The sequence below is a fragment of the Pecten maximus genome, chromosome 5, assembly GCF_902652985.1.
Source record: "Pecten maximus chromosome 5, xPecMax1.1, whole genome shotgun sequence".
Taxonomy (NCBI): domain Eukaryota; kingdom Metazoa; phylum Mollusca; class Bivalvia; order Pectinida; family Pectinidae; genus Pecten; species Pecten maximus.
In genome coordinates, this window is record NC_047019.1 from 16,889,911 (window position 1) to 16,906,216 (window position 16,306).

General features: G+C 36.5%; 1 protein-coding gene across 1 annotated transcript; it reads right to left on the reverse strand.

The window, feature by feature from the left end:
- Positions 1 to 8,440, reverse strand: LOC117327336 (glutamyl-tRNA(Gln) amidotransferase subunit A, mitochondrial-like). The gene is made up of 10 exons (XM_033884267.1): positions 8,411 to 8,440; positions 7,436 to 7,598; positions 6,937 to 7,141; positions 5,982 to 6,254; positions 5,067 to 5,242; positions 2,830 to 2,945; positions 1,871 to 2,063; positions 1,422 to 1,539; positions 765 to 970; positions 1 to 396 (listed from the first exon to the last, which is right to left on the reverse strand). Exons 1-10 carry the CDS (start codon positions 8,432 to 8,434, stop codon positions 230 to 232), a joined length of 1,641 nt encoding a protein of 546 aa, XP_033740158.1. The 5' UTR covers positions 8,435 to 8,440; the 3' UTR covers positions 1 to 229.
- Positions 8,441 to 16,306: the final 7,866 nt, after the last annotated feature.

The following is a 16,306-nucleotide window of genomic DNA, read 5'->3' on the forward strand; positions in this document are numbered from 1 at the left end:
TAATTGTATATATGAGAAACTGATTCAATTTATTCAGACAAAATAATTACAAGCTGTCGTACAGTAGGAAAAGTTTGCTTAATAGGTAATGCTGAAACAATAATGGGCTTCCTTCCCTCTTGAAATTTTGGAACAATACAGATCAGATTATACCATCATATTATGAAGATGGTAACAATAACTAGTTCATACAAACACTTAGCCTTTCTTACTTATCATCATTGTCAATTCAAACATCTAAATGATCCAGATTTAGATGTTGAAAGTTCACTTGCTGTTCATACCATTTAGCAACAGTCAACATTTCTTTGTCCTTGAACATTTGACCTATGAACTGAAGACCAATAGGCAGTCCCTCCGAGGACAAGCCAACAGGAACAGACACTGCTGGAACTCCTGGAAATAAATAGATAAATGCAATATGAGTTTGTAAGAAAATCTGCAACAACTGATCTTGTTCATGTTTGTTTTTTATCATTATTATCATTTTTTGACACTAAACCCTGCACTCTGATTGGTCAATTAAATGTGAAAATAAAAAGTGTTATTTATAACTGTTACAGTGCAAATTTTTTTAATTTGCTCAGGGCAACCAATTCCTACCTAGTTTCATCCAATATACTGTCTAACTGTTGAGATACAAGTAACAAGTGAAGAGATGGAAATTAATTACCATAGCATAATGCATCTCATTATACAATTTTTATACTAAATCTATGACAATGATGCAGACATTCCAACCCTAACACAAACCAAATCCTTACCAGCCATATTGACGGGCTGGGTGAAGATATCCTGTTCCTCGTTTCTGGTACTGTTATCGGCCGCTGTAAACCAGTTGTAGCGTGGAGCATCTGTGAGTGTTGTAGGGGTCAATAGGACATCAACTCCCTCATCAAACACACGAGTAAAGTCATCTTTGATCCGACGACGAACACGCTGAGCTTTGAGAAAGTACTGCTCATAGTTCCTACAAACAAAATAATCCTCTTGACTACAGACTAATTTATTGACAAACTTACATCTTAAACAAAATATTTGTACCTACACTGTTGGAATTTTTTAGATTGAAAAAATTATAAACAAAATCCTTTTAAAACGAGGATTCTCCCTCCTAGATAGGGAAATTTGGCAAGTAAAGCGAAATTTAAATATGCTCTTCAACAAGGTAATGGGCACAATTAAATGACATGCATTATGATGAATCAGAATTTTTCGGGATAAAGATACCAAAACTGTATTTTAATAAAATTTCATCATACCTGGCAGATGTATCAATTTTTTCATTGGCTTTTTGTATGTATTCTTTGTATCTGTGTCTATGTGTATCTATATTAGTAAATTGTATATGAGTTTAAATCTGACTGACCAAAAAAGAAAGAGAGAAGCTAAAGAGGAAAAAGGAAGGAATATTATAGTACCTCCTTAAGAGAAAATAATTTCCAGCAAATATTCTGCCACGGACGACTTCATTGAACCCTTCATGTCGAGATGTAGCATACAGTTGTTCTGTAGATAGTTCATGTTCCCCTCGGTGACCTGCCAATTAATGGTGGTGTTTCAGCTGTACATCAAACTCACATCTAGAATTCAGAGTTAATATGCAAGTCTATTTCCTTTCTATATGTCTTCAAGATTTGATAAAAAGATTTTTTTAATTAAGTCTTGTATAATTACTGCAGATCCTTTCAAGTATCACACAAAAAATAGACCACCTTTTCCATCAAATACTGTACATGAGAACATGCTGTTACAGTAATATAAATACATTAATATTTATACATGAACATCTCTTATTTAGTCATCCAAAAACATTCAATAACAAAGAACATCTTGATGTATGTTAAAAATATTTTCTATCTTTTCATACCAAACTCAATTCCATCATATCTGGCCATGTTTGAGGCAACTTCACAGCAGCATAGCACGATATAACACAGTATAGAGTACTGGGTATGGGGCAGGGATACCTCTGTCACTTTTGCACCTGCACGCTCAAACATGTCCGTCGCACGCCTCCAGTAATCTAAAACCTCGGGAGACAGACCTGGGGCATGATATTCCTGTACCAACAAAAACACTTACTATTAACAAGATATTTTAATATTTCCACTGATTTTTAAATGAACTATCTTTATTTTCAAAAAAAATCTACATATCCAAAACATGTCCTCCTATGACTCCAGTTGTTAAATGTTAAACCCCTTAGAAGCAAACCTAATCCGAAACCCTGACTTATTAGTTTTGAAAGATGAATGTTACACTACATGCATTAAGTTACCACAGAAAAAAAAATTGTTTAAACTTTAATCAGGGTATGCAGAAGTACAGCCTGCTTCCAGATAGCCTGAGTTTCCTCTGGGCTGGAAGAAACTTAGGCTAGCTTTTAGATAAAACTAAACCATCAATAGGCTAGGATGATCTCTAATCCACCAGATTTTGTCCAAATAACAGAGAAAAGAGGATACAAAGGACACAGTACAGGTGTATAACGTCCATGTGTGCTGATTACATCAACACTGTATGGAGAATCTACAATCGTAGTTAAAGGGGCATAACTGCAATAAAATTACGACAATGCAGATCCAAAAAATAAGCCAAGGTGCATATACATGTATATAACTTCAGTCTACAATGCCTATACTACAAAGTTTTACAATGCTTTGACGAAAACCTTAAGGAGTTGTCCAGATAAAATTCTGTACACATGTTGACACAGATGGATGGACAGACATCTGTATTCCTGCATACCCCTAACTTTGTTACATGGGATGTAATCAACAAGTGTATTAAATAGAGTTCATATTTATACCATGATGTTTGATGTACCTTTGGGATTCCGATGTGTAAATGTTTAACATCTATATCATCTGGAAGGTCGGAAATCTTGAAGCGATCATCTGTTAATGTGGTTGAATCATGTTCATCTGTTCCTGCCATTATATCTGTAAGTATAAAAGATTACACAGCATTACACATGACATGGTATAGCTCTCTACCCCATCATTACACAAGGCATGGTACAGCTCTCAACCCCATCATTACACACGGCATGGTACAGCTCTCAACCCCATCATTACACATGGTATGGTACAGCTCTCAACCCCATCATTACACAAGGCATGGTACAGCTCTCCACCCCATCATTACACAAGGTATGGTACAGCTCTCTACCCCATCATTACACACGGCATGGTACAGCTCTCTACCCCATCATTACACAAGGCATGGTACAGCTCTCTACTCCATCATTACACAAGGTATGGTACAGCTCTCTACCCCATCATTACACATGGCATGGTACAGCTCTCTACCCCATCATTACACAAGGTATGGTAAAGCTCTCTACTCCATCATTACACAAGGTATGGTACAACTCTCAACTCCATCATTACAATGGTATGGTACTTAACATGACATGGTACAGCTCTCAACCCCATCATTACAATGGTATGGTACTTAACGTGACATGGTACAGCTCTCCACCCCATCATTACACAAGGCATGGTACAGCTCTCAACTCCATCATTACACAAGGTATGGTACTTAACATGACATGGTACAGCTGTCTACCCTATCATTATACATGGTATGGTACTTAACGTGACATGGTACAGCTCTCTACTCCATCATTACACAAGGTATGGTACAGCTCTCTACCCCATCATTACAATGGTATGGTACTTAAAATGATATGGTACAGCCCTCCACCCCATCATTACAATGGTATGGTACCTAACATGACATGATACAGCTCTCAACCCCATCATTACAATGGTATGGTACTTAACATGACATGGTACCGCTCTCCACCCCATCATTACAATGGTATTGTACTTAACATGACATGGTACCGCTCTCCACCCCATCATTACAATGGTATGGTACCTAACATGACATGGTACAGCTCTCTACCCCATCATTACAATGGTATGGTACTTAAAATGATATGGTACAGCTCTCAACCCCATCATTACAATGGTATGGTACTTAACATGACATGGTACCGCTCTCTACCCCATCATTACAATGGTATTGTACTTAACATGACATGGTACAGCTCTCTACCACATCATTACAATGGTATTGTACCTAACATGACATGGTACCTAACATGACATGGTACCGCTCTCAACCCCATCATTACAATGGTATGGTACTTTACATGACATGGTACAGCTCTCTACCACATCATTACAATGGTATTGTACCTAACATGACATGGTACCGCTCTCAACCCCATCATTACAATGGTATGGTACTTTACATGACATGGTACAGCTCTCTACCACATCATTACAATGGTATTGTACCTAACATGACATGGTACAGCTCTCAACCCCATCATTACACTGGTATTGTACCTAACATGACATGGTACAGCTCTCAACCCCATCATTACAATGGTATGGTACTTTACATGACATGGTACAGCTCTCAACCCCATCATTACAATGGTATGGTACTTTACATGACATGGTACAGCTCTCAACCCCATCATTACAATGGTATGGTACTTAACATGACATGGTACCTAACATGACATGGTACAACTCTCTACACCATCATTACACGTGACATGGTACTTAACGGGACATGGTACAGCTCTCTACACCATCATTACACATGACATGGTACTTAACGGGACATGGTACAGCTCTCTACACCATCATTACAATGGTATGGTACTTAACATGACATGGTAGGTACTTAACATGACATGGTACAGCTCTCTACCCCATCATTACAATGGTATTGTACTTAACATGACATGGTACCTAACATGACATGGTACAGCTCTCAACCCCATCATTACAATGGTATGGTACTTTACATGACATGGTACCGCTCTCTACCCCATCATTACAATGGTATTGTACTTAACATGACATGGTACAGCTCTCTACCACATCATTACAATGGTATTGTACCTAACATGACATGGTACAGCTCTCTACCACATCATTACAATGGTATGGTACCTAACATGACATGGTACAGCTCTCTACACCATCACTACAATGGTAGTGTGTCCCCAAAACCTCATGAGAGTACATCCTACTTACTTTGTAGTGTGTTGACATCATCTACAGATCTAGCAATGATGCCCGGTACTTCCAGTGAGTTGACTAGAGGGATCAATCCATGTCTCGATAGAAGGCCGTAGGAAGACTTCAGTCCCACGACTCCGCAGTAGGAGGACGGATTACGTGTAGATCCACCAGTATCCGACCCCAGGGCACTGAAACAGGTGTAATTTACTTCATATCTTATCTTGGTAAAAGAGTTAATGTAAAATATAAACTTATTTTTTTTACAACCATTGCGAAACAAGTTTGATATATAAACTTATATCTATCAAGCTTGTTGTCCAATATTGAAGAGTGTGAGAGGTCTTACTGTGGGAGGAAACTGGAGAACCCAGAGGGAAAACCCACGTGGTCGGCAGGTGACCCCATACCTTTTCACATATGATCAGGGAATCGAACCCTGGCTGTCTAGGTGAAAGGCAAAGAGTATTGACAGACAGAAAGAACTGTATGGTAATGAAAGAAGTAATTACAGGAACATGTGTTTATTATAGCATATAAACAAACACTTGATTACTATATCAGTAGTGTACAAACAGATTCACTATAGACTTTCCATAAACAAGTATTTTATTTCAACTGTTTTTCTTCCTCTTAACCCCAAAAGAAACTCCATACAAACATTCCTAATAAGGATGCAATGTATGAAGTTTGAGTTTGATTGGTACATTTCAACTTAAATTATTATCTAGAAATTGTGAATGATGGAAAGTATGATGGACAGATGGAAAGAATTATGGGGGATACAAAGTCTTTTCATCCTATAGCTTCCATACAAGAAAAAACAAGATTGAATTTTGTATGTAATCATGTATCAACAGTTACACGAGGAATGCAATCTTGTATTTATTGATTAACCAATTAATTTTGTACAGGTACTTTTGGACTTACCCAAAACATACTCCTGCAGCTACAGCTGCTGCACTACCTCCTGAGCTACCCCCGGCAACGTGCCACTCTCCCTCATCCCTGGAGTCTTCAGCCTCTGTCTCTGAGTGTACAGATTTATGGAATCCCCTGTTGCCTACAGCCTCCCTGGAGGACTGTGAGGGCGTCAGTGGGTTAGTGGTCGAGGTATTTCCATCAGAGGATGTCTGTGTATTTGTAAACTCATATTGCCATGGATTTCGTACTGGGCCAAATATGCTATCTACACTACCAGACCTGTACAAAGTTAAAGACATTACTATAAAATATATCACTAGAGTATATCTCTATAATACAGAGAACTAACAGTGCCTGAGTCATGCTAAGGAAGAAATTTGTCACAGAATAGATAGACAAAATTTTCTCTTTTTTTTTTTTTTTATTTTTCCCCCCAAATTATTCATCCGAAAGCTTAAGTTGAAAATAAATAAATTTGTCCTGCACCATGCATCCACCTTGTCAGAATACACCTACCACATATGTTTTTGCTGTATTCTGCACTGACAGGAAACAGCTGCATTTTAGAATCTTAGAATGTGCAACAATTCGACTGACCTATTTCCAAGTGAAAGAATGTTTCAAAGGCAAACATATTTCACAAACATTGTTGATATTGTTTCACTGATGACTGTTGCAGGATAAAAAGAATACATGGTCAGTGTCTTAAAACATAAGCTGTATTTTTGGCTCGGCACAGAAAGACAAAAGTGGCTCGCCATGGCTCGCCACTTTCGTCTTTCTGTCCCATGCCAAAATACACCTTACATTTTAAGACACTAACCACATATTCTCTATAACCCTGGTCCATCTATGTAGTGAGTAATCATAAAGAAGATGTGAATTCCTTAATCTGGAGAATATAACCTGTCTCAAATGTGTATTTCTTAACTGTTGAAATTTTCAGCATTAATTTCCTTACCCCATTCCGTATTCGTCCATGTTGCTCTTGCCCATGAGTACAGCCCCTTGATCAAGGAGTCGTTGAACCACTGTTGCAGAGTAAGGTGGCACATAGTTCTCTAACATGTGGGAGGCACAGGTAGTACGTACACCCTTTGTACAGAAATTGTCTTTGACTACAATGGGAAGCCCCTCAAGCTTCCTGGCTGATGTTGATGGCTTGCCTGTAATTTCAACATCATGTAAATTTTAAAAAGACCCGGTCTGCCTTAAACTTGTTCAGTATCTAAACGGACAAAAGAAAGACGGCTGTTGTCTTAAATATAGGCATCATGAAATTTTACAAAATTGGATGTTTTTAAATTTGTCTCAAAACCAACAGGCAACTTGGCAATCATTCCCCTATGAAATCAATAAAAACAAAGATTTAATCCTTCATTTAACTTATTCACGATTATATATGTTTAATATCAAATCTAACAAAAAATATATGGCTATGTTTATTTATTATAAATTACCTGTCCTGGACCATGTTTGGGCTGCCTTCTCAGCCTGTTTCCTAGCCTGGCTGTACCTTGGAGTGATAATGGCATTTATCTCCCTTGTCTTTACAGCTCTGTCAACACACTTCTCACAAAGTTCTTTTGCTGATAAACTGCCATCTTTCAGGCGAATCAGTGCCTATAATACAAAAGATAGATTTTATATCGTCTGTACTACATGTTTATTTTTGTTTCATCCCGTGATATCTTGTGTTATCTAATTAGTTTATTTTTACAATATTGGGGTGAAACTGGAGTTGAATTAAAACAGTACTATGAAAAGTACCATATTAAGCAAGCAATTGGGAAGCTGGAAATCTTGTCGCAAGTCCTGATTAAAGTTGGATTCCAACAATTACGATGAATGTTACATATATATAAAACGTATATGAACCGATAGATTGAAGTCTTCTGGGCATGAAGAGATCGGTGGTAGAATTATGTAGGTAGGTGGTGATTTTGTACGGAAAAAAATCAGTTGGAAAACATATGTCAAAATTTCAGTGGCGATCGGAAACTTCCCTTGTCATTATATACTGGTGTTTCTGGCTAATTTTTAATATAAAACTAGACATGCCCCTGTGCTTTCATCCTTCTTGATATCCTTCATCCATGGTAGACTTTTTGTGGCGCTTCTTTGCAAAGATTACATATAAATATTTACTGGCATTCAATTCTGATATGAAAATAATTGGGAAGGAGAAGCATTAGGTTATATTATATCAGTTTGTTTCACAGGTACTCTCCTCGCGATCGTCTGTCAATTAGGTTTGTTTACTGTTTATGAAGATCGGCTGAAAAGCCGGTGCTTTGATTCTAATGCATTTCAAGCAGTATAGCCTATATATATTTGCTGACGCTATTGGAAGTAAATCGCCATTACTACTCTTAAGATGTTGATAACAATATACAGTTAATAAACTGATAAACAAGTGTTGAGTTGACACTTACCTCCTTCATCGACAACGACAGCATGGTCAGGAAGTTGACAAGGTATAATAATACGCATGCGCATTGAAAGTAGGGGAGAAATCATTATTTGTAAGCCTGTGTATTTGTAACCTATCATATATATGCTTTGGCTTTCTGGTGCGTTAACGTGGTGGCCTTGGTGTATACTTCTAGTACACATGTATTCAAGAAGTACATGTGTATTACATGTGCAGCAAAAGTACAGTACGTCAAGACTTCTGCACATAGTGGAGTAAAAATGTCCGTCCCATGTAAAAATAATATATATAGTGCTTATAATATTACATTTAAAAAATGGAATTATTATAAAATACAATGTATCATACCCTGTATCAAAACTGTGAAAACAAAATACCACCAGAAAAAACACAATTAACTATGCCATTATTAAAAAAATCCCCACTAAGTTCTATGAAGGTTTTTTTTTTTTTAAATCATATGAATAATGAAAAGTGAGGAGACCCTCCAGCCAGGATTAAAATTTTAAAAAATGAAACAGTTTTCAAAAATGTTGAATAAAACTACCCTAGTTGTCCTGCACGATATAATTAATAATATATAATAAACTTAACGTAAGTTTCAAGGAGATTGGTCAAAGCCTTTGAGAAGAAGAATAAAGGTTGAAAAACTGAAAAGGAGGCAATAATAAATAGAGGATATATTGAATGGTTTCCAGTTTAATATAAAAAAAAGTATATGTTATATTTAACGGGAAACAATTCAATTTTCTTTTTATTGCATTTCATATACTTGAAAATTGAAAATATCGAAAAATTAATAGTCAAAAAGTGCGGGAGTCAGTAATGACGTCATCTCTTTGTGATGTTACTCCACGTCAACTTGACGGTGCCATGTTTTGCAAGGACTGATTAACGCAATTTGAGCGTTTTCTGCTGTTATAGGAGAAGCTGTGCATGAATAGCTAACGTCAAGTGAGTATTTTACATATTTCAACTCATTTCTTCCTTGTGTCATTCGCGAATGGAATGCATTGCCTGAACATGTACAAAACCTAACGGTTCCACAGTTTAAATCATATCTGTCTAGAAATAAGGTACAAGTTCCAAAATATTACAACAGTGGAAGTAGATTAGGTCAGATATACCATAGCAGATTACGACTTGGCTGTAGCAGTCTCTCACAACACCTCTTTCCCAAAAATATTACTGATAATCCTCTTTGTCGCTGCGGTGAAGTAGAATCTCCTGAACATTTCCTCTTTCATTGTCCCCAATATACTCGTATTAGAAGAGAAACAATAGATACCCTCCCTTATAATGTTAACTTAAAGTCTGCTCTCTGTGGGGACAGTACTCTTCTTCCAGATCAAAATGAAGATATATTCCTTACTGTTCAATGTTTTATTCTAGAAAGCAGACGCTTCTCAAATTGATATCGTATATCAAGAGCTCGATCGGGTGATTCTTGGAGCTTTATCTGCCTTTCAATGGCATCATATCTCTAAATATAATACATATATATATAACATGTTTATCATAATAATGTATTAAATAGAATACGCGCCAACATGTATCATGTACATACTGGTACTGACACAGTTGGGACATGGATTAAGATTTTGAATTATGATTTTCATTATTACCTAATTTTTCTGGTTTAAACTTTGTATTAAACTTACCATATCCATGCTCTTTTGACTTACCGTCGCCTGTATATATTTTGCTATTTCTTTTATAAGGAGACGAATTAACATAAGCTTTAGACTTGTTTTCGAATCCTTACATTCATGTAATGTGTACAACTTTGCTGTTTACAAAATAAAATACTGTTTAAACCAAGTGAGTATTTTGCCAAAAACTAGTCTGAAAATTTCAGAAATACAGCTAGCAAAATAACCAATTTATCTATCTCCGCTTCGGTTGGAAAAATTGGCAAATTTCAACGAGGTGAATAAAAAGGTCCGCTCTGATTGGTCAAAAAAGGAAAACTTATATTTTCACTGCAAAACTTATATTTTCACTGCAAAATGTTATATTTTCACTGCTCATCGTTACAATAACTCGATCTATCAAAAATCCTTGACCCAACTTTAAAATGCCCTAAGAAAATAGAAATCTTGTAGGTTTAAGCCATACATCATGTACATGTATCACAATATTAAACACCATATGCAATCAATAACTTAAGGGATTGCTGTTTATCTGAGGAGATCTCGAAAAGAGCTAAAAAAAAAATCTAAAAAAATCTTATTTATTGCATTTTTGCCAGTGAAATATAGAAAATCAAACTAATAAAACCTATAGTTTCACTGCAGCGATGAGCTGTGAAAATATAAGATTTTGCAGTGAAAAAATAAGTTTGCAGTAAAAATATAAGTTTTCCGTTTTTAGCCAATCAGAGCGGACCTTTGTATTCACCTCGTTGAAACTTGCCAATTTTTTCAATCGAAGCGGAGATAGATAAATTGGTTATTTTGCTGTATTTCTGAAATTTTCAGACTAGTTTTTGACAAAATACTCACTTGACGTTAGCTATTCATGTACAGATTCTTCTATAACAGCAGAAAACGCTTAAATTGGGTTGATCAGTGCTTCCAAAATGGCGCCGTCAAGTTGACGTGGAGTAACGTCACAAAAAGATGACGTCATTACTGATTCCCGCACTTTTTGACACTATTAAAGTTTCATATTTTTAATTTTGTTTTTAAGTTTATGAAATGCAATAAAAAGAAAATTGAATGGTTTCCCGTTAAATATAACATATATTTCACTGGTATGACAGAATATTTCGATATTTTTCATTCGTGCTTCGCACTCGTGAAAATATCGATATTCTGTCATACTCGTGAAATATATGCGATATTAAACGGGAAACCATTCAATATCCTCTATATATAATAATTGCCAAAATTTGGAGTGTATTCCGGTTCGTCCGCATAAATGAACAAACCCAGCTAGTGATATCACTAATTCGTTATGGTTACAATAACATACTGTATACAGGGGGATGGTACGTTTGTACGTTTGAAATGATGATTTACATACTTGTCATTCTAATGAATTGTAACTTACTTGTTAAAATCAATGATAGTTACTAAACTATATTTGATTCGTTGCCCTATATATAGACGCCTTTTGATTATTATGTATTTACCACTCTAAGCTGATCAATAGCTCTCTATTTAGAATCTTGAACAGTATCCACGATATATCTTCACATATGCATTGTCCGTTTTTATCGCCTTATGCATGCTACTTTCCTTTACCTTGAATGTCATGCGAGGAATGCGACTTTTGTACGTTGAAATTCGGTAAGTAATTACACGTATCATCAGTATGGTCTTAATGAGTTGGCGGAAAAGTACCGCCAATATCGCTTTAATTAAGATTATGACGGCGAAAACATTCATATTATTTTTCACGTGTATATCGTAGATCGATCCTGTGACTTCCATTTATCTTGAACTCCTCGAAATTCAGTAACTACAATAACAATACATATTGTTAACCACACGGTATAACCTTTACGAATTTGAATCTATATATCCTTTTGGTTCCCCCGTATCATTCTCAAAAAACATTTTGATAAAAAGGTCCGGGGACGGAGGCGACCTATAATAAAGACGGAGAGTTGTCACAGGCAATGAAGCGTCAATTACATGTCGTGTTAACATTAATTTGGAGTTTTGTTACCGCTAAGATGCCTTTAATGTCTGAAGGTAAGTGGTAAGATCGACCTGTTAAGTAAAGCGTGGCAAAGGAAGGTAAAGATAGGCTTAAAAGGTTTACATTTTCTAATGAGAAAATTCAGTTATAGAAGTCTCACTCTACCGAGCAGGTACACGGATTCGTGTTGACTTGTTAAACTTTGATGAAAGTGATACAGGGTAAACTATCAAATGTCAATATCCTCAATACTGGATATGCGTCATTCTAGTTTTACTCGATTTCTTTTATGTCACGTGAAATGTCGCCGGACAAATATAGCAGACATTTATGACAAGCCAAGTTGTCATTTATCTATTGGGGCAATGTTGATTCAGTACTTTAATTATTTATTATACAAGATATCTTATTAAGTATAAAAGTGATTATATATATACGATATTTTATATAATTTGGTTAATGACATGACCATCGACTTCTAATTAATAAATTCTAATTCTGAATAAAGTAGACACTGAACAGTCGAGTATGTTAAAATGTGCGTTTCTAATTTGGCATCAATCAAATCATAAATATAAATTATAAATAACGTCGGCATTGAACACATTAAAAATCATATATCAAGTCCAAGCAGGTGCGCGATGGATCTATTTTGCCTGTCGTTGGTGTGGACGAGTGTGTATTTTGTCTGTCGTTGGTGTGGACGAGTGTGTATTTTGTCTGTCGTTGGTGTGGACGAGTGTGTATTTTGTCTGTCGTTGGTGTGGACGAGTGTGTATTTTGTCTGTCGTTGGTGTAGACGAGTGTGTATTTTGTCTGTCGTTGGTGTAGACGAGCGTGTATTTTGTCTGTCGTTGGTTTAGACGAGTGTGTATTTTGTTTGTCGTTAGTGTAGACGAGTGTATATTTTGTCTGTCGATCGTTGGTGTAGACGAGTGTGTATTTTGTCTGTCGTTGGTGTAGACGATTGTATTTTGTATGTCGTTGGTGTAGACGAGTGTGTATTTTGTCTGTCGTTGGTGTAGACGATTGTGTATTTTGTCTGTCGTTGGTTTAGACGAGCATGTATTTTGTCTGTCGTTAGTGTAGACGAATATGTATTTTGTCTGTCGTTGGTGTAGACGAGTGTATATTTTGTCTGTCGTTGGTGTAGACGAATATGTATTTTGTCTGTCGTTGGTGTAGACGAGTGTATATTTTGTCTGTTTTTGTTGTTGGTGTAGACGAATGATTATTTTGTCTGTCGTTGGTGTAGACGAGTGTATATTTTGTCTGTTTTTGTCGTTGGTGTTGACGAATATGTATTTTGTCTGTCGTTGGTGTAGACGAGTGTATATTTTGTCTGTCGTTGGTGTAGACGATTGTGTATTTTGTCTGTCGTTGGTGTAGACGAGTGTGTATTTTGTCTGTCGTTGGTGTAGACGATTGTATTTTGTATGTCGTTGGTTTAGACGAGAGTGTATTTTGTCTGTCGTTGGTTTAGACGAGTGTGTATTTTGTAGTAGAGCGTGCATTTTGTCTTTGTTTGTATAGCGGAGTGTGTATTATGTCATGATTTCGTGTTAAAGTGAAAATGTCTCGCTTCTATAATCAGATGTGCGTGTTTACGCCCACTCACAGAAAACTGAAGTATTTAATCTATTGTTACCTGTGAAATGTGTTCTCCACGATATCCTAAATACAAACACGGATGTTTGTGTTACTTTTGATATTATATCCCGTCCTGGGATACTTAATACTTAAATGAATAAAGAAAACGTGACTTGAAGATAGGATTCCATACAGTATACATTCTCGTTACAGGTAGACTCATCCTCAAATTAATGCTAACATATTTCCATACATAGAGTGTTTAATGTATCTGTGCAGTTTTATGTAGAACTTAGGACTTGTATACACATAACATCTATTTAGAACACAGGCGTCTGCATCTAGTTAGTATTTATAGAAAAAATACTAGCTCCTACTCCTACTATATCCTTGTTGTTATATACTTGGTAAATTTCAATAATATTCTTTTTCTATAAATACGAAATATGAAATATCATCTTTACATTGTTACTGTCTTTGAAGAACATCGTTTTATTTACATGTACATAAACTAAACTACAAAACCGCTTACAATAGATACTCTATATTCTTTATGTATCGCCTTGTCAACAGGCATCGTCATTTTGGTGCGGAAATTTCTTTGTAGTAGCTTGTGGATACCTCCGACGACTGAACAGCATATGGGAGGTCCGTCGCATGCTACCAGAGCCATTAAAGTGTCTTGGCGAAGAACATGACCACGACTACACAGAGTGAGAAAGGTCCGTGATTTCTGATTCTTAAGCAACACAAACCACACCAGTTAGTAGGAATGGAACTAAACGCAACTCGGGCCTTCACCTGGGATCGTATTGCCTGATGCTTTACCGTCTGGGCTACTGTAGATAAAGAACATGCAATTTCTTTAAAATGTTTATAATCGAAAATAAACACCAAAAATATTTGTACAGAACGAACGAAGTATTAAATAATTAATACAAAAATGCACTACAAGGTATGGTGGCTATATACACGAGCCGTGTGACGTACAGATGAGTTTCCGGAGTATAAGATTATCCAAGCATCACTGTCATGTTGAGCATGTCCGGAACTTACACATATCCGTGATATCGTGTCGAGTGACTTTCATATGTACATGTAGATGGAGTGTGTATATGTGGGATATCTTCCGGCTGTTATCATTCAGGCTAGAGGTGACCCTAATAAGCATTACCCATTTCAAATATTATATCACAGTATTATAGGGACCACATTAGATGCGGGCATTAATATCAGGAGCTAGAACTCCAACCAGGTTTTGAAATAAATCCATATTTCAAAAGGCGCAGAAAACGTTAACAAGCGTGTACAGCTCTGGAGTCGTATGGATTTTTTATCACTTCATGATTGGCAAATCGATGAAAGCACAAACTACTCGTCATAAGCATATCGCGTTCTAAAGTCAACAGACCCAGTACCATCATAGCTAGCACTTAATAAGCTCCAGTCTAGCGATTGGTCATTCTCTATGTCTAGTACCAACGTCACGGCTTAACGTGAGCCTTTGATTTTGAAGACATATTTAAAAGAGATCAGCTAGATATTGTTATCAAGAGTCTATCGAGACAGCAGAGTAGTTATGTCTATCGAGACAGCAGAGTAGATATGTCTATCGAGACAGCAGAGTAGTTATGTCTATCGAGACAGCAGAGTAGATATGTCTATCGAGACAGCAGAGTAGATATGTCTATCGAGACAGCAGAGTAGTTATGTCTATCGAGACAGCAGAGTAGATATGTCTATCTAGACAGCAGAGTAGTTATGTCTATCGAGACAGCAGAGTAGTTATGTCTATCGAGACAGCAGAGTAGTTATGTCTATCTAGACAGCAGAGTAGTTATGTCTATCGAGACAGCAGAGTAGTTATGTCTATCGAGACAGTAGAGTAGTTATGTCTATCGAGACAGCAGAGAAGATATGTCTATCGAGACAGCAGAGTAGATATGTCTATCGAGACAGCAGAGTAGTTATGTCTATCGAGACGGCAGGGTAGTTATATCTACCGAGACGGCAGGGTAGTTATGTCTATCGAGACGGCAGGGTAGTTATGTCTATCGAGACAGCAGAGTAGATATGTCTATCGAGACAGCAGAGTAGTTATGTCTATCGAGACAGCAGAGTAGTTATGTCTATCGAGACAGCAGGGTAGTTATGTCTATCGAGACAGCAGAGTAGATATGTCTATCGAGACAACAGAGTAGTTATGTCTATCGAGACAGCAGAGTAGACATGTATATCAAGAAAAAAACTCTATCTAAATATATGTATATATCAAATTTCCACATAAAATGCTGCCATGTATGTACCATTGTATAATAGTTTATGAAAGAGGACGTTACTAAGTTGTATAACTTGTGTCCAATTTCATTTGAATTTTTCAAATAAAATATGTTTAAACTAAACTAGAAAAAAACGATTGGATTTCAAATGTGCGCTGCACAGCTGTTAGAAATTCAGGTGACAGTGGTCTAAAACCATACTTGTAGTTGGTAACCAAAGACAGCAAAAACACGGGTAGTTAATTGATGCTGCTATTTTCGTATTTTTATATTTAAATCATTACACGGACAATGTAATCACATGGAATCATAGGTGTTTAATACGTTGATTGGTGAGAGATCGATCTCTATTTATTAGGTCATAATCGATCTTTGAAGAT